Source organism: Diadema setosum, chromosome 21 (genome assembly GCF_964275005.1).
Source record: "Diadema setosum chromosome 21, eeDiaSeto1, whole genome shotgun sequence".
NCBI lineage: Eukaryota > Metazoa > Echinodermata > Echinoidea > Diadematoida > Diadematidae > Diadema > Diadema setosum.
In genome coordinates, this window is record NC_092705.1 from 19684594 (window position 1) to 19710246 (window position 25653).

At 37.0% G+C, this 25653-nt stretch overlaps 1 protein-coding gene across 1 annotated transcript in view; it reads left to right on the forward strand.

The window, feature by feature from the left end:
* Nucleotides 1–1258: 1258 nt before the first annotated feature.
* The window catches only part of LOC140244959 (uncharacterized), an 82081-nt gene continuing 57686 nt past the window's right edge, over nt 1259–25653 (forward strand). Inside the window, exons 1-2 of the mRNA XM_072324567.1 lie at nt 1259–1568; nt 10399–10455. Of these exons, the coding sequence (XP_072180668.1) occupies nt 1482–1568; nt 10399–10455 (144 nt within the window). The 5' untranslated portion in view covers nt 1259–1481. The remainder of the gene's footprint in view (nt 1569–10398; nt 10456–25653) is intronic.

Here is a 25653-nt window from a genome sequence, read left to right on the forward strand (position 1 = left end):
CCAACTTTTATTTGGACCATTATTTTATTGCTTTGTTTTGAATATCTCAGTCATTTCAAAACTGATTATTTATTTCTAAAAAAAAAAAATCAGAATACCTCTAATAATTGTATGATCTTTATGTTTTATAAATGGTTTCTAGTTATCTCGCAAAAAGTCAAAATCTGAATCCCTATCTCAACCAAAACTATATCATCCCTTTAAATCAACTCTTCTTTTTTCCTACCTGCTTAACAATTTGTTCACGTGGTTCTTTCTATAAAAAAAAAACAACAACAAAATGCAGTAATTACATTAGCAATATCCAGATGACATGTAAACCATCTGAAGATGTTTTTTTTTTTTCAACATTGTTAAGTGTACAAGACATTATTCGACATAAATTATCTTATATCATCATCAATAATCGAACATCTACTTATTCATTATGTAAAATGTAAATGCAACTTATAACACTGAACTGATACTGTCTGCACATTATCTCTCTAAGAAATATTTTTCGACAGCCGATGTCATTGATATATTTTCATAGTTGAACATCATTATTTGTCAGCTTCAGACCAGACGACGTATAATAATGGGCAGAAGAATAACAAACACAACACCACAGTTTCAAGGAAGACAATCACTACTTTCCCACGTTCGTAGTCATAACCTAAAAATGAATGGTATGAAAGCATCAGTCGAAAGCCATTTGCTCTTGTTTTCCGTCGGCTTTGTAATTCTTTACAAGCAAAAAAAAAGTTCTAACAAGGAAATAGTCATGCAAGAGGTACATGGCGAGATAACTTCCTCGATCGTTAGAGACACAGACATAAAAAAACGATATTGTAACCGCAGTCAAAAATGATTTTCAATTCTCCCAACCTGTGTCTCTAAACTTTTCTCAAATCGCCGTGTCAGATTTCAAATATATGCATATGCATGACCAAAGAATGCCACATTCCATCCGCAGACATAATATAGGTCTAAGAAAATATGCTCATAGGTTCAAATTTTTGTCCTAATTGAATATACAGTCTGCTTAAAAAAATAGGTAGAATTGTTTCAATCACGTAAACATTCTTTTTGCTCGGTTTACTCCTCTCGATAAATACTTTAAAAAGTTTCAGAAAAAGTAGTTCCGCGTTTGTAGTCCGGTGCCTACAGCCCAAGCACTACTCACTTGTTATCTCTCCTCCCTTGTAATTTCATACGCGTCGGTGGACGAGCTTGTGCTACCGCTGCACGGATCATAGCAAGCAGTCCCGCCTAGAAGTCCGTGCAGTTGATCATGGACCAAGCGGCGTGCTAGTGGAGTTTGCACCCATCTCCTAGGCCGACAGAGCAGCGCTGGGAGTCTTGAAGCGAGCCGAAGGGAACCTGTTGGGGCTTCGGCGGGCGAAAAGAGCCCGGCCATTTGTGCTGTTTGATTTTGTCTGCCTTTCGCCGTGTGAAAGGACTACCGCCTATAGAGCTCGTGTAGATATTTAAATAGAACAATGAAGAACAGACAAGTACTTGAAAGACACGTTTTCGTGTGTCTCTCGCTTCTTTTAATTTTCTTCGCATATTGGGCAGATGCTGCGGTAAGTTGCCAGTGATGTACCGATTTTACTTACTCCTAGCTCCTTACTTTAAGACGAGATGTCAATGTTTCTTTTATCTTAGCAGTTACGTTTTTGAAACAATCCATCAATAAAATGTCATTTCCGCCGTCTATCGGTCATGACTGCTTATTATAAGATCGTTTAACAAAATCTTCATGATGCATCTACTCTCATTAGCGAGCGTCGTTGTCGAGACAATTTCGCTGCTGCCCATCCCTGCCGCCAACAGGTCACATCAAAGAAGGCATTGATCACTTAGTATGGAATTCGTAAACTTTTACATTTGCTCCTGTGTTTTAGGCCGTTTTCTTAAGTCATTCTTTAGAAATGGGAAATGTGTATTCCTTGTAATTTAAATTCTCATGTCTAGTAGATGTGGTGCAATTCGTTGAAGGTGTGAAGGTTCAACTGTATGGATGTGTTATCGTAAAAGGATTGGTGAAACAGTATTACATAGTTTCAGTCAGTTTGTTGCTTCTTAACAGTAATTTCAGAAAGTAAAAAGTCGAAATAGTTCCTTGTCATGAAAAATTCCTCTATATAATAATAATTATGATAAACTGAAATGCTTTGGGAGAGTGGAGAAAAAAAAAAACAACAACCCAAAACCTTACCAAGTTTTCATTCTGAAAGTAGACTTTAAATACAATGTTGTTATTTCCTGTTATTTGACTACTTCTTATCAACTCTGTTGTGATTTGGACTAATTTATCTGCTGGATGAAGTTGACCTAAATTGAGAGAAAAGAACTCTGGACGAAAAGGGCTTCGCAATAACAAAGAATGACTATGCTGCAAAGATTTGCCAGAGTCTGAAAATGCGACTACTGCTCATGCATATATGCAAATAGATGCGAAATAGGCGGGGCTTAGCCATCACGATTCCCGCCCATTTGCCCATATGTGGACGGGGCTTGAACTCCAGGAGAAGGGTCAGCCCTTTCTCGACATGTTTCGAGTAGACTGCGTATTGGTTCAGTGATGGGCGTACGATGGGTGTACAGAGATGTGGACAGGAAGTGCCTTTTAGATGTGAAGTGAATTGGATGCTTTAGTCATTGATTACAAATTTTGGGGCTCAAAATGCCATGTTGGGGATAGATGGTTAAGCACATGGGTGTAAAAATTAAAGGAAGTTTAGCCCCATATGGTGTATTATAAATTTTAGCAAACATTGTTGTGTCAATAGAGATTTATTTTGCTTTGTGTTTTCAGTCAATCATTGGTTCCTTACACCATCCAAACCTGAATTATCAATTTCAGCTATCTTCGTAAATCTGTCATAAGTTATTTATCTTCCTGCACATTTTTTTTTTTTTTTTTTTTTTTTGGTTCTCCTACAGCAATGGAAAACTTAGAATTCAAAACGTGTTTTACATGTCAGTTGTGATGTCATTCTAAATCACTTGCTGTGTCCTTTTATGTGAGATGTGAATGATAATTATTAGTTTCCTTGATCACATGAGTTAATCAGGCATTTTCTTGCTCTTCCACTTCCTTTGGCATACTTCTTTTCAAGCCATTCTCTCTCCTATAACCTGCTAATAACCAGTTTCCTCCTTCAATGTTGAATCCTTCCATCTCTAGCTTTAGCTATGTCTTGATTATGTGTGCATGATGGAATCAGTGTTCTTCTGTTAGCCCATCTACAGTGCGCTTGAGATATTTTTCCAGCACCCAAGTTTTAGGATACATTTGATGAATGAATATTTGTGGCAAGATTCCATAACTACAATCAGTTCAATTTTTTGAAAGTCTACCTTACTCTCTTATGCACAGATGCACTTGACAGTGAACCAACACTAGACACTGCTTTTGACTTGAGTGTAGTCCATTTTGAGTTCTCTTTCTGCTAAAAATTTGAATTCCTTCTACCTTGCATTCATTTTGCAGTATTTACGTATAAATTTTTGCAGCTATGTTTGTGTTTTTTTTTTCTTTAAATCTTAACAGTGTGTTTGAGTTATTTTATATGAAAGAAAGTATTCCAACCCATGCCTCCAAATTCAACCATTATTAAGATGTCATTCAATGTATTTTCCCATCTGATGCCTGTCTACCAAATGGGAACCTATTTGTCCAACTTAACAATATTGCACCACTTTACCAATGAACTCTGACAAGTTTTGGATGTACGTTGAGAATAGGTGTGTTCAATGTCCCTTGACTGTGGCTTTATATATATATTTTTTTTTATTTATTTATTTATTTATTATTTATTAATCTTTATTCATTTATTATTATTATTATTATTATTATTATTATTTATTTATTTATTTTTATTTTTATTAATTTTTTTTTTTTTTTGGGGGGGGGGGGTTATTTTTAGGTTTTCCTGCCATCAGGCTTAGAGCTGAACACTACACAAGTTTTCCCAAGAGCCTGAGCCTAGTTAGGACTGACGTTGTGGGGGCAGGCCAGATGGTACAAATTTTATGGAGATTTGGAAATCCATCCCCCTTGTCACTTCACTTTGGGTACGGGTAAGGGTATGGTGGGAAGGAGCCGCAACCTGTTAGGCCAAACAGGTTATCCATTACCTTGTTTGTAAAAGTTTGTAAGGAGTAAAGTAAAACGCTTGGGGAAAAAATGTAAAAAGTGAGAGAAAACAGAAAATAAAGGTATGTGAAGTAAGCTCCCTCATGTACTTGGATGTCATGCTCACACCATCTGTTACTCTTTTTCTGTTGTTGATGCCAACATCTCCTAGCATAGCAGAAAATGAAGGGGGTTAATGTATGTTATTATTGGCAAATTAAGAGTGGAATGGGAGGGGAGTAGGAGTGTGGATAAACACAGGATGGTTGGTAGTCGGCACTTTTGCATCACTTTCAAGCATGTGAGGGCTTCTGTGTGGCAACAACGTATGGAGAAAGAGAAGTCTTGTGTCTGGATTCTCGGAAGAAAAAAGAATATTGCAAAGTTTGTCGACAGAAACATGGGTGAAGTTACTTTTGAGCCTCACAGTCTCCGAAATCTGAAGTAGAAGTTTGAAAGCTGCTGATTACATCCTTAGTAGTCACTTCTCTCCTTATTTTTTTTTTTTTTTATTCCTACCGTTACAAATGCTCTCTCAACATAATCAGGCTAGGAGCACTACTGTGATTTTATATCTTTAGTGAAGTCGCATGAATTATGCTAAAAAGTGTTCTCTTACATGACTGGGAAAAAAATGTGAAATATCGGAATGATGATTGTTGATGCTGAGACAAGCTAATCTGAGTTTACCAAATAGGCCTACCTGTGAACAGAATTTGTAAAGGCAACATTTAATGTGATGAAACTGCCTTTTGAATAGTAAATCAAAAATATGGTGTCTTTCTGGAACAACTTGATTGACCTAGAAAAAAAAAGTTTGGGGGGGGGGGCTTGGTGAGATAGGAGTTGATAGGAGCTGTCAGAAAATGAAATATTGCACATCACTACTGCTGAAAATCAAACAGGATGTTCTCATGATGTAGGTCAGGCATCTTTAATTCTTTTGTGTTTATGACAGAGTAATCTCTAAAGTACATAGAAATTGAAGGTAGAAAGTTCATGCCCGAACCACCCACGACTACATCCTGGCTCTTTCTTCTGAAAAAATCTTGTCTCTCTCTCTCTCTTCTCTTTGGTCCTGGTAGTTACGACTTTCTAACCCCCATCTCTCTTCCAGTAAAAAAGCAAAAAGGGGACGAAAAGTTGAGACTGAAGTATAAATCACTCCCTTCTCTGACCCCACTATGACTGACCTACATGTATGTCATGTTGTTTGAAGTGATGGGGCTTGTGGGTAGGGCATAAATCTAACAAAATAATCTTCTCCATTCTGCTTGAAGGGCTTGTGAGGAAGAATATATTAGGAGCAAGAAGGTCACACTTTTTGGATTATGAACAATTTCTCTTGAAACTACATTGTAAGAGCAATTGCTGCAGTAAATGTGAACAGTGATCATGTGAGGGTGCTGTTAGCTCCAAAAATCATGGCATATCTGTGTGACCCAAACCCTGTAGTCCTCACTGCAAACCATAGAGCTCATGGGAGGGAGATATCCTTTTAATTAAGCATGAATGAATTGAATCAATCAAAATTTGTGTGAAATCAGATGCAAGGGGAAGAGAATTACATCACCTGATTGAGGCGACATGACTATAGTCTTCTACTATTTATTCAGCCTATTGATGATGAAGAGATGGCACAGAAGATGTCGTCAAATAGATGCGAGGGCAGATTTTGTGTGAAATCAGATGCAAGGGGAAGAGAATTACATCACCTGATTGAGGCGACATGACTATAGTCTTCTACTATTTATTCAGCCTATTGATGATGAAGAGATGGCACAGAAGATGTCGTCAAATAGATGCGAGGGCAGATCAAAATGATATTATTAGTCACAATAGTGCGTCTGAAAAAAATTATGTGTCACAACCTATGTAGCACCATTGTACAGAGATTTACAATGTTTCAATTGTTTGTTTTTGTTTGTTTGTTTGTTTGTTTGTTTGGTTTTTTTTTTGGGGGGGTTTACATGTATCAGTCATTAAACTTTGTTATATGCAACATTGTGTCAACATTGATTTTGGCTATAATTGATCCTCAGACCCATTCAACTCAAGTCAAAGTTGCAAGGACTGTCACGGATTCACAAACTATCAGCAGAGAATGCAATATGACACTGTTTTTAACATTTCGGATACATACTGCAGAACAATATGAATTTAGCTGATAAAATATTATGATCAAGATGCATGATAACATTTGCCATCACCACACATTTTGAAGATGATCTGTCAGAATGAAGATGCAGCTGTTGATATCTCAAGTCATGACACCATCCAAGAATGATAGCCTTTTTCCAGGCTGATGATGCATAGGTCCTACTTAGATGCTTTTGGTCCACTCAGCTGAGAAGTGAAACAAATGAAGTCATCCCCTGTCACAGCTTATAAGCATACACTTGGGCTTCTACTTCAGGGACACATAAGTGATTTGATGCTATGTTTTAAGGTCATTTTAAAGAGTCCAAAGAGAAAAGAATGTCACTGACTTCTGCTGCCTCATCATCAAGCCAGTCAGGTTTGAGTGCACTGTTCCTGTGCAGTGCCATATTACCTTGTTGTGGATTGTGAGATGGACTGCATTTGGTATTTCAATGGCCCTCAATGATATGCCAGATGGCCAGTTAATGGAGGATGTAATATTCAGTGTGCCTCCCCCCTCCCCTTTATACCCCACCCCAGCTCTTTTTACAGCAGATGAGGAATCTAAATGACTGAACTCAATGAGTTTCATGCACAGCTAACCTACTTGTCAGATCTACAGTAACCACATTCATAGACTATTAAATGTATGTAAAGAAAAGGGGTGGGGTAGGAGAGGGTAATTGTTTTGAAGGAGAAGTGAAAATGTCAGGGCTTTTCCCTGGTGTACTTCAATAGAATGTGACAGGGATATACATAGCTTATGTCGCTATCTCTCTTTTCATGAGCTGGTTATCATCAAAGCCTCAAAGGTAACGCCAACCATACTATCTGAATGGCAACCTAGGTGTGTTGTGGTCAATATATTGATTGCCATGAAATTTGAAGAATGACAGTCCAAAATTTAAGTGATGACAGCTGGTCCAAACTCTGGTTTCCTGAGAAGGATTAGTTGGATTAAGACCATGATCTAATCTCTTTGCTTGCATGTTCATCAACTAGACCAGTTTGAAGAAAACTGTGAGACTTGTACTTATCAAAATAAACACTATTCATGGAGAAATTTGGGAAATTTCATAAGTTGCAGTCCACTGTTTAGATTTGATTAACCCTTAGAGGTATCACAGACATACCTCTGTGATTAACCTCGAGTAAGACCTTTGCAAGACTGGGATTTAGTGTAGGCCTACATGGGTGTGGTGGAGAACCAACCGAAAAGAGAATAACATTAAACAACAGTGTGAGATGTGTCCTGTGACTGCTAACAAAATTTTAGATTGAGCTATTTCCAAGCAGCAGGTGTCTTGTAAGCTTTAACAGTACTTGAACTAAGGAGATGGAAGTCTCTTCCTACTACCTGCTTGAACCACATAAAGAAATATAAACATAGCAAACATGAAGATATATTAGACTTGTGTGTTCGTTGTAGGTCCATACTCATAAATGAGTTGCATGGATGCCAACCAATAGGATGCAGCTCGTGGTTTACTCCTGGTGTTGGTATCAAGTGACCCTGTGGTTTATAGTGGGCAGGAGGTGGATGAAAGAGGGTGATGGCATGGGTGTGGTATGCTAGGAATGGACCATGTTATCAACCCATCCTAAAGGGGTGTGGATGATAGATGGGATGGGGTGGGGTGGGGGTAATGAGAGGGGGTGGGGAGTGGTATTGTTGGGGATGGGGGTAGTATTTGCTGGTAGAGGAAAGTTTGGTACAGGAGGGCGATGACATCATCTAGACACAATCTTTATTTTCTTTGTCTTAGCAGGATGGAAGGTAAGGGAAGATAATGTACAATGGAAGATAAGATCTTGTTCATGATTGCATTAGGTGCAGTAAATGTGGTGTAGGAGAAAAGCATACTAGAGGGAGCAGAATTTTCCTGCTGTAGGCATATGGTCAAAATATTTGCTTTGTTCAGCTGCCCTGAAGAAGAGATAAAGTGATATATTGGCGGGCTGAAGACAGAAGGTTGAGGTGAATGACATGATATGAATGCAGCATGCAGACTCTCTCTCCTAAAAGGAGGATTGTGTAATGCAGAAATATATGGGAATATACACTGTAGGCTGTGATGGCTATTATTATGATATTGGTGGAAGGTGGATGGTGTGAGGTTTGTGTGTTTGTTTTTTCTCCCATGATGGGAGTTCCATTCTGGAATTTGTGTTATAACTTGGCTCATTGCAAAAAGGTGTGGGTGCATTAATTATCATGATTATCATGAAATCAATCAAATCACCAGATGCTATGTGTACACTGAGTCTATTAATACTGGACCCCATTTAAACAAGCTACTTGGTATTCGGACCGTTCCCTCTAGATAAAAGCAAAAACACTCTGTCCCTCAGATAGGATATAAAATGGAGGTCCCTTGAGTGAGAGAGTCACAACTCCGAATTCACAGTAGAGATGCCACTTCATTCATTCATTGCAAATGGCAGGGTGCATAACCCAGTGGAGTGGTAGCCTCACATCCAACTGTATCCCATGGAAGACCAACTACTGCAGCTGAATATAGGTTATCCAGTCATCCTCTCAGATGGAAAATGAAACAAACAATGACATAAAAACAAGAGGGAAACGGTACTGGGAGTCTTTCACTTGTTTCATTGAGTCATGGATATCCACTGTTTACAGCACAGCCAACCTCATGGCAGAATCATTTACAAACAGAGAATTTAATGTGCTTGACAACTTGAGGCAGTAAACCCACCTCACAAATCCTTTAAAATGTCTGGAAATTCCTTCTCACTGAACTGTATGGATATCTATAGCTTAAAGGAGTCCCCGATTTCCACCCAACAGGGTGGGTAGAGGGGCTAGTGAAGGTCTTCAGTCACTGAAGTTTGGCCAACTAGGAGAACAGGTGTGGCCCAGGTGTGACCTTACTTGACCTTTCTTCTTGACTAGTCTGTGTGAAAGTATGCACCTTTCCAGAGCTGTGGATTCTTCAGGTGCCGTTTGTATTCAAGAACGATGATATGACACAAAATAAAGCCCTAAAACAATATTTGAGAGCAATTTTTGTGGTTAACCAGTATGAAGCTGAATGTGTACTTTTCATGGGTACTCACCCAACCCACCTAATAATGAAGTAGAGTATTCAATGGAGGTAGCACATGAGGTTTACATCGGTCAGTTAAAGTAGTAAGAGTTAGGGATGTGGTTCCATTGAGTGAAATATGAGATCTTAGATGAAAGAGGTGCCAAGTATTTCACCTCCATTACAAGCACACACAAGATTGAGTAGATCTAATAAAGTCTTTATGGACATTCTGGTAGCACAACCCTGTCAATTATATCAGTTCCCAACAAAAACAGACAGTGACAAAATTCCATATGAAGGCTTGTTTTAGAATGTAGAAAGTTTTCATGACTTTTTTGTGACCCTAGCCAATCCTACCTACATAGGCATTTATCATATCGAAGCAAAAAAAGTGTTAGCAAGTTGAAATTTCCATGATTCTTCACCTGCCTTGAAGAATAGATCATTGGTTCTGTATATATATATATATATATATATATATATATATATATATATAGCATGTGATCCTTCTTCATCATGGTCTGAATGATATAGACTATTTGACCTCAAGTGACCTCAAATATTCTGGTAGATGGTGTTTTGTTTTGTTTTGTTTTGTTTTGTTTTTGTTCCATCAGCTTGATTGAACTACCTTGAACTGCTATTGTCTTGTGCTACTCCAAATGCTCTTTTTTGTTTTAGCCAACCAAAGTATGAGACCACCCTTTTTATCAACCCTGTCCAATCGCAAAGGAAATGTGTTTTCCATTTGGCTCACGCAGCTATGACAAATCAGAAGCAGGCTTGTGAAGCAAAACTCCCTGGTTTCTTTAAACTGAATGACCACTGTTAGTTCATTTTACTGACCTTTCAGTGACATTTTGATATTCCTCAGCCCCTAAGATGAAAAAAAAAATCACAATGATTTTAAACTATTGAATGTTGCGACACATTTTGTGCAACAATGTGTCCAATAAATCATTCAAAGTTTCCAAGTAGTCATAAATCTGTATTTTTTATTTGTGCCTAGATAAATGCATTCCTTCTTGTGTATCAACTGTTTAATCATGTTTGCCTCATTATTTTATTTTATTTTTCCAGGCCTGTGTAGGATGCCTATCAGCAACGTGTATATGCAATGGAACCAAGGGGGCAAGGGTGAGTACTGTTTAGTCTAGATATACTGTCAAACCAGATATATTTGAAACTTTCATTCGTGGAGCCTAAAGTCTTTTTAGTGGCATGAAACTTTTGTGAATTGGCACTGGCAATCGATGCATTGTGTAGAGAAAAACTCTTGCATGCTTATTGGAGTAAAAGCTCATCTGTATTGGAAATTTCAACTGAAATTGGTGTTAAACTTTTGATCACAATATAATACAATACAATACAATACAATAAAATACAATACAATACCATAAAATACAATACAATTGACCATCACGTGATCAAGGCAAAGACAGGTCATTTCACTGATGAAGGCTGTAGCGTTGACAGCTGAAAATTCTGAAGATAAATATCTTTGTATTGGGATCAAAAGTTTAACACCAATTTCAATTCTTGCATGTGTTTCACTTTCACGAATTTTGGCTCCTTGCAAAATTCAAAAAAGTTTCATGCACATGAAAACTTCAAGTTTTACAGTACTGTAGTTAAGCCTTAAATAAATATATCAGGTTTTTTTTTTCCCAAAAAGGTTTTAGAATAAAGGAAGAGAGTATATGTGTGTGTATATTCATATATAATCATATATAGATATCACACACAAAATATATGTATACAGTAGGTATATAGGTATATTTCTATATTGAATAAGTGCAAACCTATCATGTTTCTTCGCAGTCTTTTCATATTTCTTCAATTGCATAGAGATTTTGCACAGTAATTACAGAACCGCAATACCAATATGTCAAGTGTGAACAAAGTGCAAGATATACATGCTACAAGTAACATTATAGCACCTATATGCAAGTGTACTTGTAAAGCTCTAGGAGCCCAAAACATGGATTACTGTCAGATTCACAGCTGGTACAGCTGGTACAGCTGTTACAAGCTTCTGTACATAAATCATTAGATTCTGAATGAGCTTTATGTCAATATATGTTTATATGTTTGCATTCTAAAATCATAGTATTGCTCATAGTATCAGCATCATATAATGTACAATAGGTATATATAAGAATTTAAAATGAATATGTTTTATTGATATAACAAATTGTTGCTGTTGTTCCAGTGTTCCATGTCTTACAAGCTTGGCTTTTTAGTGGAACACTGTTTTCCATTGTTATGATTATTTACTATTTACTATTTACTATTTATTTATTTATTTACTATTTTTGTTGCCATGGCAAAGTGCATTGTTTCTTTTTTTATGACATCATTCGTGCATATACTTTATATTGTATTTGGGAAAAAAATGTGTTTATCAGACGAATGAAAGACAAACTGAAAAATTGTACCACTTTGGATCATGTTCCCTTTTTCTTTTCTTTTTTGATGATGGAAATAAATAAACTATTGAATTGAATTGAATTGAATTGAATTGAATAATTGCAAGAAGAAGAAAAAGAAAGAAGCAAATATAATCAAAGATCACATTTTCTACCTAGTCCTTTTGATGGGGTCTCACCCCCTTTTAGACTAAGGAGTTCTCATATAGGATATATATGACATATGATGGGTATACAACATTTTTATGTATCTGAATGCCCATTTATGATTATTGAAACAAGGTATATTCATGTTTGAATGCTCTTGTTGTATATATAGGCTGGGTTTGTTTGCATTGATCTCTAGGATTAGTGTGAACTACACTGATTGCTGTAGAAATCAGTGGCTTACTACCAAATTAATCCAATGTAGTGTAAAACAAAGTGCAAAGTCTGTGCAAAGTTTGTAATTTGCAAGGGAGAGACTCATATATGAACTCCTTAAAGGGATGTTACAGTATTGGTGGAGATGAGAATTGGGCTTTTAACTTTTTGCGAGATACCAAGAAAACACTTACGAAATAGTACAGAGCATATTTATATCATTTTAAAAGGAATTCAAAGTTTATTTGATAAAAATCAGGTTTGGAATGACTGAAACGTCCAAAAACACAGTAAAACAAAGCGATCAAAATAAAGTGTGGGTCCCACACTTATTAGAATCGCTCTGTTTTACTCGCTGTTGTTTTACAAATAAACGTTGAATTCCTCATGGAATTACATGCTTTTTCATGTTTCATAAGAGGTTTCTCATTATCTCACCTAAAAATGTTAGAAACCTGAAATTAGGTCTCAACCAAAATTATACGATCCTTTTAATATGAAACATAAAAGTGTGTGAGGTCTCATGCCCCCATGCAATTATCGTATAGTATTATCAGAATGATGTGTCTGAATGTTGTCATATCAATAAATCGTATCCCAGTCAATACATAATATTGAAATATACAATAAATCTGTGTGTCTGAAAGCACAATTTAAGTGTCAGTCCTGCACATGGCAGCTTGCTCACAAGCACTTACAATTTGGTACCGACTACACAGAGTACATCCAAACACAAACACAAACACCTACATGTATACAAATTACATTGTCGAGATTGATCGACAACTAAATTTGGAATTTTGCTCTGTGGATTCCAGAGAGAATGAAATTTTGACATTGAAGTGAGCAAGATGTCTCCTTGTTTCATTTCAGGAGTTTTACAGAACTTTAACACATCTATTGCTTGTTTTGGATGATAACATTCAAAACAACTTTGTGTGCATGACAACTCCTCCCTGATAGAATTGTTTTTCCAGTCTACATCTGGTGGACTTGACAGTTGCTGGACGATTACTGGAGCTGGTCTGTCATGGTCATTAGATCTGACAGGGTCCAGGTGGGGGTGGTTAGTCCCAATTTTATTATTATCATTTTTTTTTTTTTTTTTGGTGGGGGGAGGGGGAGGTGTTAATGTTGACAGTTGGTAGAGATGGCATTACTCGCAGATACCAGCTCTAATACAAGTAAATTGTATTGTTGGTTTTCGGAGAGGAACTCAATGTAATTCTATTTTGCACTGCAACTCAGTGCTCTGAACAAATCACAGCAAACTATCCAAAATATTCATGGATGAAATGTTACATTGAATTGAGGTGTTTAAGTTTGTCTTTTTTTTTTCTTTCTTTTTTTTGCACAAAGAACAAATGAGAGACAAAATAATTTGAAGTTCAAGGATCTTTTTGGCTCTTTGCAACCACAACACCAAACTAGGATACATTTCAGTGTTAAAAACAGGTAGAGCCTATATGTCAGTGAAATTTCATAGAAATAAGGTAGCTTTCTGAACAGGCTAGATTACAGGTTATAATGATTGTCTTGGCTTTTAGCAAGCAATATTTGAATTGACAGTTACACTTGTAGCAAGGGATTATTGCAAGAATTTTCAGCAGAATCATTATATTTGTATATTGTGCATTTTGTTTCTGCAATTCAACTTTGGCACACAAGAAAACAAATCATAGTGAAGTACAGACTATTTCTGATGTGCTGTTAAAGTTCAAAGTCCACCCAAAGTGCTCACGGCTTCTTGCTCCACAGTTGGTTGTCATCGCAAATTACTGGTGAAATTGAATTTTGTCCTCCATTGATGCGATTGAGTCGAATGCAACTCACAAGGGTAGCATAGAACCAGCCCCAACCCGCTGGGAGAGCAGCGGCAGAGGAATTAGGGAGGATGCCATGGGGTGTGGAGTTTGGGTGTCAGATCGCAAAGAGGCGTGCAAATTCAGACTGAACACTACATTCTCTTGTATATCATGACAGTGAAGTCAAAGCCAGTGATTACCTCTACAACCCCCCAGACCATTTTCATGTCTATTGAAATATCCATTTCTCTAGTGAATTAGATGCCATTATAACAGATGATATAATTGCCTTTTAGTTTACCCCATCAAGCTCAAGAAAGATGAAAGGATTTGTACATAGATATGTCAATTGTCTAGGCTGTGCCCATAAGAATGTGAGATGAAATATATCACATTATGAGGCCTTGCAACGTTGTTTTCTTAGCAAGGCTTTTACAGCAATTACAATAACATAGCTGCAAACTATTATCAAAATTTAGTAACTATTATTAATTTTAGCATGTGACTACTTTTTTTGCCTCTTAAAATTCTTTTATTATGTGCACTTTTATGCAAAACAATGCGCTATCAGTAATTTTCACAAGAAGGATTAGTGAATTGCACAAAGACATGTCAGAAGCTCTACGATGAGTTATTTATAGAGGGGTCACACATTTTGTAGCTAGAGGGTCATTCACCTGGCAAGCTTTACACTACTAGTCCAGTCAAAATATGAAATGACCCCCAACTAATTGCAACAGAAACTATTCCACTTGCATTCGGCTTGGAAGAGCTATTAGAATAACATATTAAAAGTTCCCTAAAATTCGAGTGGTGGATCAGTGTCTAATTTGCATAAATTCAAAATGGCCGCCATACAACCTATTTATTCCTATATCTCGGGACATATAACCCACAGAAAGTAAATTCTGGTGTCTAAACCTATGTTTTTTAGGTCAAGGAATACGATTATGATAACTGTAGTAACTTTCAAGCATCCCTTTATATAGTTTTTGCATATGTTTGCATATAATTACATGCAAAATGGCCGCCACATGCCTGTACAAAGCCGTATCTCCGTATATTTAATCTGTTTATGGCCCCTCGTTGTCTGTGGTTTTAATTCTACTGCTAATAATTATTAATGTAGTACTCTCAGGAATAAGTCCCTTAAGATCTGCAAAAATTTATATTATACTTTATAAATCTGTTCAAATTACTACCGTGTATACTCCAATTTATATACACTGTAGATATACACGTACAACCTACTGTGTACACTCCAGTTTATGCAGATATACACGTATGCAACCTGCAGAATGTTACATGTCATGCCCACACTATGAGTTCAAGGGCAATAATGTTGGCATAATACCGTTTACAACATTAATGATTATCCTTTCACCTATAATAATTGCATAAATCTGCATTGATTAAAAGTACTGTACTACTCACAGGTCAATTGTAATATATGTAGTAACTTTCAAGCATCCCTATATATAGTTTTTTTTTCACATATTTGAATATAATTACAAGCAAAATGGCCATCATAATATGCCTGTGCAAGCCTGTATCTCAATACCGTTCATCTGTAAATGGCTCCTTGTTGTCTGTGGTCTTGATTCTACTGCTGAGAATCACTGATGTAGAATATGTTCCACTCAGAGAATAATTACCTATAAGTTACTAAAAAATTGCATTTATAGATAAATCTATTCAAATTATAAACGTGAATATACTTTCAGATACACTAATACATTATTGTACTGTAATGTCTACATCCTAGATTTCAAGGGCAAAAATTGTTATAATACCATTCACAACCTTAATGATTATCCTTACACCTAGTTTCATATTCTGGCATTGATTAAAAGCACTGTCCCCCTACTTGCATTTCGTTGTAAAGCCTCAGAACAAGTAACAACTGTGAGAAGCATCAAATAGAACAGATTCTATTTAACTTTAATCTCAACTTAGCTTCAAAAGTGTGCTCAATAGGTACACAAATATTAAAGTCTCAAATTATGTCGTAGGAATCGTTAGAAATATTTCATGATTGCATGATCGTATACATGTATCGTAATTATATGGATTTTGCCCTCATGTTAAATGCTTATACTTGTTGCTATGATGCAACACTTCTATTTCTTTCTCTCTTTTTCTTTTTTGCCAAGGGGGGGGGGGGGGGAAGTTATCAAGATCTTGATTATCCATGAGTCGCTCTCCAAAAGTTTCATGAGTTTGAAAATTTGTATAGAGGATATTATTCTTGTCATGTTAAGGTACCTTGTCACTCACTGACTTTCTGAATAAAAGACCCAGGGGTCTAGTGCTCAGCGGAGTATCTCGAGTTCACCTTCCATACATTCTTGCAGACTATTACTTGGGAGAAAGGAAATTTGAAGACTTTGGGAACCTCTACGGACGTATCTGGAAGCCTCTGGGAACCTCCAGGGCCCAGGGAGGCATGATGTCCATATACTCATGACACTGGCGATAGCACCTACTTACTTGACCATGTGTTTTCAAAAAGAAGATACAAAATCAAAAGCGCCCCCCCCCCCCCATATTTTGGTCCAAGCCCCCAGACGGCTGCGCCTAGCTCAGATTTGAGGTGCCTTTGGACATCCTGTGGACTGCGCGGGTGGGGTGGATGGTATACCCATTATACCAATACTCTACCAGCCAAGATTGGTAGCAAAGTGAATGCACTTTTTGTGAAGACGATGAAAGTGTGAAAATTTGTCCCTATTTGGCACTAGCCCCAAGGTGGTCACCCTGGATCTGTCATATGCAATCTTGAAAGTATGCTTATTGACTCATCAACGCATTTGCTCAATATTCTCCTGGTTATATTAAAAAAAATGTTGTGTGTAAGCATATCGTCCCCTCTAGCAAGAGGCAAAACACTCTGTCCCTCGGATAGGACATGGAGGTCCCGTGTGTGAGAGAGTAACAACTCATGCACGTAAAAGATCCCGCTTCATTCATTCATCGCAAAGAGCAGGGTTTTTAACCCGGTGAAGTGGTCCCAACTCACATCTGGACCCCATGGAAGATAAGCTAAACGATAGCTGAATATGGGCTATCCAGCCATCTTCTCAGATGGAAATGAACAAACAAACAAACAAACAAACAATATAAAAGTAGCGACTCTAAATTCAGAGGGGAAGGACTTGGTGCCCACACGTACAAAAAGAAAATGAAAATGCGAAATCAAACTTAAAACTATGCAGTCGCCAAAATATTTAACTTTGTACTATATACCTAACTCTATCACAGCTGGTTCTACATTTTTTTTTTTCTTTTTGTGAGATTTTTTTTAATGATAGATTCCTTAATTTCTGAATTCTGGGACCTTTTGGACATTGTGCCTATTTGAACAACTTGATAGTCTGTCATCCTTGAGATGCTACTCGCCAAGTTTGTTGAAAATTTTTCATTACATGGAGTTTTTAAAGAGAATCTGAAAATGATTCTTTAAAATGCATGCATGACTGCATGACGACGGACGCCAGACGATAAAGCTTGCTGTCTTTAGCCTTTGGCTAAGATGACTTTAACATCTAATGATTCAAAGTTACTTGATTTCGAGACAACTTTCGTCACTTTCCAGTACATCATTTCCATTTTCTGGCTTGCGATAATACAGATGCTAAATGCATGTAATATGATCTCTGAAAATATAGATAAATGATAGAAGTGTAAAATGAGTAAACTCGCTTACACACAAAGTATTCCATGCTTTTACTATAGATTCTGGACTAGGGTAATGTTATTTTTGAGTTGATTAATTAAAAGCAAACGGGATTTCGGCTTCATTTCATACAGACGTAAAGAAGGGTCGTAAGTCTCACGTTTGCAAACTGTGTTGACGTCTTTGAAGAATGCTCCTTATTCCTAGTCACCGATTAGAACAGTATCATCTGACTTTTCACATATTTTAGACACACAAGATTACAAGTGCGTGATATTTAATGGTCCGCATCTGCCACTGGTATGTGAACAGAACATATCTTTAATTAAACATCCTCCTCAAATCATCCCAATTCCAATGATTGTATAACATTTCCCTTCCACTGTTTGACATGAAAAAAGCTGCAGCTGAAGTGGAGGGAAAGGACCTTTTGGAAGTGTTGGGACGAAGAATAATGTTATGCATTTCGTTTCATATCTGGCTTCAGACTGCTTTTTCGCCAGAAAAATTCTATTCAGCCTTCATGCTGCTCACATTTTCGAAAAAAAGGTGTTGCTGAAAGTTTTTAACAGTGCAAAGCCTCAAGGCATTAGGAAACATTTCTTTTAATATAGATGCAGATACAATAGCATTAAAAATGTAAAAATAAGACTTATCAGAATTTATGTTCACGTGTCATATGTCGCTTGAAGCCGACGAGAAGGATGCTGTTTGCTTTGATGGAATCCAGTGTACTAGTAATATAAATTTTAAGCCATTTCTTTTTTTTTTAAATCTGGCTATGAATCACAATGGTTTACATTTTTCAGAAAGTCATCGGGTGTAACTGCGAGAAAATATGACAAAATCCACTTCTATACAAATTATCACGGTCATATGACTTCCCTTCCGTTGCTCATTGAAAAACATGTGTTAATCAAAAGTTTTGCAACAAAAGACACAAGTATCGACTAAACATTGAGGCAAATCATCAACAGGTATGAAAAAGTTGTTTGAAAATTCTGCTGAATGATTTAAGACCATTTTTTGTTTACTGTAAGCACACTATGGAAGCTATATGAGAGTTCAAATACAGTAAACAAAAATAAATGACTAACGAAAAAATATTGCAATATAGACAAAAGTAAAGCATTTCACATGAAGGAAAATTATTAGATTACATGCAGTAACAAAATACGTGTGTATTTGAAACAATTCCTGCCACATAAACATGTTCAGAGGCTTAATCTGAAGAAAATGTAATGGGAGTAGTACAGTACTTTTAATCAATGCAGATTTATGCAACTAATGTACATGTGTAGATGAAAGGATAATCATTTATGTTGTGAATGGTATTATGTCAACATTATTGCCCTTAAATTCATAGTGCAGGCATGACATGTAACATTCTGCAGGTTGCATACGTGTATATCTGTATAAACTGGAGTGTGCACAGTTAGGTTGTACGTGTATATATCTATATAAACTGGAGTATAATACACGGTAGTAATTTGAATAGATGTTAAATAAAATAATATAATTTTTTTCAGATCTTTAGGGACTAGTTCCTGAGTGTACTGTATTAACAATTCTTAGCAGTAGAATAAAGACCACAGAAAACAAGGAGCCATTTACAGATGAAATATACGGAGATTAGGGTTTGTACAGGCATATGGCGGCCATTTTGCATGTAATTATATGCAAATATATGCAAAAACTATATAAAGGGATGCTTGAAAGTTACCATAGTTATCGTAATTGTATTCCTTGACCTAAAAAACATAGGTTTAGACACCAAAATTTACTTTCTGTGGGTTATATGTCCCGAGATATAGGCGTAAATAGGTTGTATGGCGGCCATTTTGAATTTATGCAAATTAGACACTGATCCACCACTCGAATTTTAGGGAACTTTTAATATCTTATTTTAATAGAGCTCTCTTCCAAGTCAAATGCAAGTGGAATCGTTTCTGTTGCAATTAGTTGCGGGTTAACCCACTTTTTGTCGTATTTTGACTGGACTATACCTACAGCTCTCCTGAACAAAGAGAATGAACTCTTTGCATTATGATGTATGTGCATGATACGCGCATTCTTCACATGTGAACTAAATTGGTACGCTTTTTGTACCCTTTTGGAGCACATCAGGAAATGGTTCACTTTTGGCTGGGTTCAGTGCAGAATGGTACACTGGAGGAGGGTTCAAGTGTTCCTCTGGCATGGATTCGGTATGGTTCAGCTCGCTCTAGGAGAGCGCTTGAATGCACCCTTGATATTGAGTTTCTCAAGGTCAAAGGGCATTTAAAAAATGTGAAAAGAATGTAAAATGTTACATGATGTGTGAGGACATAGAATGCAAATGCTGCTTTGTAGTTTATAGGATATCTCATCCTGGTACTGATGCCAGGTACAAATGAGGGCCAAACTGGTTTTGTTCCTCTCTTACAAAGAAAAAAATAAAGAAAAGAAATAGAAAAATAAAGAGGTTACTTATCCCTCCAATAGATATGTGGACAGATATGGTCTGGGAAGGAAGAAGGAAGTCTGTAATGGCTGCCTTCTCTCTGACCTAACACTTGTTGAATTGAGAAAAATAGAATGTAAGAGGAGATGCATGCAACATAAAGCCTTGTATGTTTGTGTTTGTGTGTTTGTTAGCCACATACCTCCTCCTCCTCCTTGCCATTTCTCTCAATGCTACTTTGACCCACAATGAATCCTCTTGCCTCTCTTCCTGGCTGGATGCTGAATTCCTTCAGCTTATTTTTGCAGGACTGCACAAACATCCCATTCGGACAGGGTGTTGGATGGGCCAGATGTCTCATGGTATCACCTTCTAACCCCCCATTCAGACGCATGCCATTTTATACCAAAACTCGATAATGAAACGCCGTATAAAGAATCATCGTATAGCCGACAGACCGTTCAGACACTAATTTCGACTGTTCTGGGAAATGTCATATAGATGTGCAGTTTCCCACTGCGCATGCTATTATAGTCATGAGTGACAGCTGTGGGGTCAACCTTCGTGCGTGCTCCCATTAAGCCCCGCCCAGTTATACTGTTCTATGGTCGCCATACGTTCAGACGCACACGGAATGCTGATTCGTTATCGAGTTCTAGTTCGAAACGAGCACTCTGACCGTCGTTTCGCTATATGTCATTTCGTTATATACGTCGTTTCGGTCAGTCAGTGTTCAGATGTTTAAATTCATCGTATAGCTATACTGCTTTGGTATAGCTACACGCGTATACCGTTCTATTATATTTTTTTTGCATCTGAATGCCCTGTAAAACAATTTATTGTGTGTGCTAGGGAGGTGAAATTTGTGTCTAGGTGAGCATTGTCAGATGGAATGTGGAGGATACAACCCATTTTCATTTAAATGAAGGATGATGAAAAACTCACAATCAAGTACAATACACAATCATTTGAAGAGGAAGTGTGCCTTTCTGAAACAAGTTTATGGAGTCAATAAATACCGAATAATCAGTGAAACAATCCATGACATTCGAGGAAAATGTGACAATCCATTCATTTCAGAAGCTCTGAAATTTTAAATTTATTATTAATTCCAGTTGCTGTCTGTGTGTACTACAACAATTTGTGATGTCATACTGTAATAGACTGATGTAAAGAAGATATAGAGGTTTTTAGTGTCACAAATATTTGTTTTTCTCGTGCATTGAACAAGCACATGACCTAGTTGCTTTTCATTTTCCTTGCATCAGTAACAGGTAATAGGAACATGCACTTTTTTATTAATAATATAGACATTTGTACAATTATCTAGTTTCTTTATGAAGAGAAGGCACAGCATATTGCTTTCTGCATTCATTGAATCCAGTGGTTTGGAGTATGATGTTATAAGGAGAGTCATCCACAAGGAAAGTGTCATGTTTTCTGTTTGGGGGGACACCTTTAACAATTGATAATCTAATTTTACATCTTTTCTTAAGATCTTCAATTCAAGCCATTGTATTTGTCTTAAAATTCATGAAATCTATTCCAATTAAAAGAAATTTACATGCAAAAGGTGAATGTTTAAATATCTGAAGAAAAATAAAGTCTGCTTCCTGGAATCCCTTGTAATTAGTACATTGCACCATGCAGATTATAATATCACCCCATCAAATGAAGTTTTGTTGAGGTTTAGCTAGTGAGATTAACATCTACCTGAGATTATTGTATGGCCTTCCTATCCTGTGTGCATTCGGCCATTGCACTATCAGCTGCATGCTTGGCAGTTGTCCAATACAGTGTTGTCTTCCAATATCTCCTAGGCATGCATAGTATATAAGGTCTTTCTGGCTTTTGTTTTTGTTTTTGTTTTTCAAATAAAAAAGATAGTAGGGCCTACCATGCTATGAGCCACAACACTCCCTCTTATCATTGTAGCCAATAAGTCCCTAGGATGTTAAAATCTTTTGACACATGTTTGAAATGTCTGTAGCCAAGTTTGGAGATACTTTCAATATTCATCCGTTGTAGGATGGAACAAGGTCAAATGAGGTGAATATTTCTGCTCAAGTTCTAGGAACAAACATATCATTGTGTGCCTGGGAGAAAGAAGTTAACTCTTTATGTGCCATGGTGGAAACCCCCTGTGTGCCATGCTATTCTGAGACATGAAGGTAGTCATGCTTTGAGAAAGAATTCTGTTTTTCCGATTTGTATAACTTCTACAAATTCCTGTTAAGGTGGGCATAATAGTAGGCAAAGTCAAGGAGGAATGCCAAGCTTTGTTACGATATAGATTGCATGACGAATCTATTTTCAATTTTTCTTTTGAATGACCAGTTTCTACATTACTGTAAAGGCATGACTTTTGCACATAAAACCGTGACAGAAACTTAGAATGTACAAGCAAATCTAGTTGGGAACATCGCTTGATAGTCGACCACCACATAGAATGCAAGTCGTATATGAGAGGAACAAAAGCACGAGAAACGCTTTCATTATGCCGCGGGATTAGCAGTAATTAGCGGTTTATCGATCGGTCTTGGCGGCTTTGTTTGTTGAGCAGAATATGCAAAGTTGGCACGCCGTCTGAGTCGGACGTGCAAACGTGGCACATAAAGAGTTAACACACACTATTCAAGGAAGGTGGGCTCAGGAGAATAATGCGAATGCTGGCAAGGCCCATAAGTATAACACATGCCTCACTTTCATTAATGTCTTTCTCCCAGGCACACCTTTCTTGAATCGTGTACTTTCGCATCATTCTCACTGGCATGCGACGATATGTGAACACTAAACAGTAGTGTTACTTGAAAATATGAAAGACAGATGATTTGTCATGCTGGAATTTGACAGTGTTTGCAATCCATCCCTTTAGGTGCAGTTACATCGATTATGAGTGTCAAAATTATGGCATGGTGATTGCCAAGTTGATATTTTAGCTGAATGTTAAAGATGGTTTTGAATTATTCCATTTTAGGAGTAAAATGAGAGAACTTCATGAAATTGCTTGATGTAGCTCTTAATATAACATGCTATGAACTGAGCTTGTAGCTGATGCAAGCAGATAAGTTTCTTTGTCCAATCAAAATTCAACTAAATGGCCCACATGGCTCGAAGACTCATTTACACTTGTGCAAAATGTTGTGATATGAACATCTAACTTTTGAGTCATTTCAGACCTATGAAAATGCACAACTGTTTTGATGACTGTTAGTAGATCTGCAGATTCATAATCTGACCCATTACTTGCAGCCAAAACTTCACCACACATTACATGTATATGACAAAGCAGTTCAAAATCAGTGAGTCTTTGGTCAGCAAATATCATACCGGATAGTTTAGAGAGAGAAATGTGATTAGGATTTGGTCAGTCAAAGTTTGACCTCTCTTTGCTGCAGGCAATGTCATCTGAGGGTGAGAGAATTGTATCAGGGTCAGGCAGTGGGTCAGGCATGGTGTGAAATTTTCTTGGTAACCAGATCATTTTTTTAAACCGATGCACCTACTGTCTCTTGGCAGAAGTTTAAACCTCTTTTTACCCTGTGTTTCCAGTCCACCTTCATGAAAAGATGACTTATTGTGAGTTGCAAAAATGAAAATTGACAGTAACAAATGTGACACTAAGCATTAAATTTAAATGCTCTTATTCTTTATATTTATTTTTTTTTGAGGGGGTTTAAGCTCCTTTTCCAAAAAGCTTTAAGGGATTTCTCTTGGCGTGATACATGAAGACCAATCAGCCTTAATGGGTCATGATGAATCAGCTTTGAATGAAAAGTTTCATGTTACCTGGCTGAATCAATTTGGAACAGATCTATAACTTATTCCATCCTGAGATTGTTGCATCCAGATGTCCATGGAAGAAGATTGAAGTAAACCGCAAACCCCCAGACAGATTCGGCTGTACTGTCCATGACCATGGTGGTTGTAAAATCTGCATCCCTCTCTTCCACTGATGAAGAACCCCTACCAGGCAGCCTCCACCAGTCTGCCTATTACTCTTTGAAAAAAAAAAATGGATAAAAAAATAATTCTCAAGCAATCTATGAAATTTTGGAAATGATGACCTGAATCTGTCCATCTTTTGAATTCAGTGAGATCCATTAACTGTGAATTTCATGATCGTCAACCAATTATTAGAGCCGTCATTGTAGACCATTCATGGAGTGGCCCTAGCTTGCATTTTCTCCAAGATTTGAATCAAATCTCTTTGTGATGGAATATCACATATCACCACAATATTTTTAGTAGACCTATAGCTCTAGTCACATAATATGACAACAAAATTTGGCTAATATGCCTCATAACAGGGTCATTGACCTGCAAGCCAGCAAAGTTTCCTGGTAATCAGTAGATATTTTGTTACTCTTTAAATACCAATTAACCTCCTGGCTACAAATTATTTCAAAATCTGGGCAAATTTCCATGCTGTGTGAGAGCCTCCTTTGCATGTAACATCTGTCTATAGTATCAAAAGGAAGTACTGTTTGGTTCCCTATGAACACACCAGGAGATTACAGATGTACATCAGTGGGACCAAGTTAAAGGCATGATTTACCATTTGCAGATGAAACAAAAACCCAGCATTAGTGCTTAAAGATAGTTTAAAAATGTGAGTTAGGGATAGAAACAACCACTGTAAAAATTTGAATCAGTAAAATCGATGTTAAGTATTGTTAAATATACAAGATGTGAACTAGTTCTATAATAAAAATGTTTCTAGACTAAACCGTCTACAGTTACGGTTTATTGAGAAAAACACAGATTCTTCCTCATATTTTAGGTTTCATCACGAAAATTGTGTATATGTGATAGAATGTTTTGTGGTACCCACACATATGCATTGAATATCATATCTTGGAAAAATTTTAAAATTACTGTTCCCAAAGGTAAACAAGACCTTTGAACCATTCCTTTTGTTGCTGTCACAGATTACATTGTTTGAAGGGAATGGGAGGAGATTAGACAAGCATTTAAACATGATGAGATTAGTTTCTAATGGACACTACTTGTATTTGATGGCAACTTGTCCAGAATCACTCAGAGGACTGATGAGCAGCTGATATTGAGCTGAATATATCATCCCATAATCTGACCAGAAAGTCTTGTTGAATACAAGACCAAACAATTTCTTCCTCCTGACCAAGAAGCCTTGACCAGTGTAGTGGGTTTTTTTCATTCTCTCCTTTGTAAAAAACAGAGGAGGCTTGGACAGATGTAAAGACAGCGTGGGAAAAGTCTCATATGCAAGGAGCACAGAATCACTGTCACTGGGAGTTTGAAAGGGCTGCTGTGTGTATCTAGACCTTCCAGACTCACAGAAACTTGTTTGTAAACATGGCTACAAACATATTTCACGTTTATATTTAAGTGAATTTTTTGATAAGTTTGAAAGCAAAGTTATAGGCCTACCATGCAGTCAGAATGATTTGACTTTTACATCTTAGTTGAAGATGAGGGGCATAGTTAAACCTTGTTGCATTGATTTTTGCCATGGTGTGTACATGTATTTTATCAAGTGTATCAAGAGTTGCATGTTTGAATGACAGAACATGAGGTTTATGATACAGATTGTGTCTGGAATGTCAGCCGAGTGAACTTGCCAAATAGCAAAGAAGG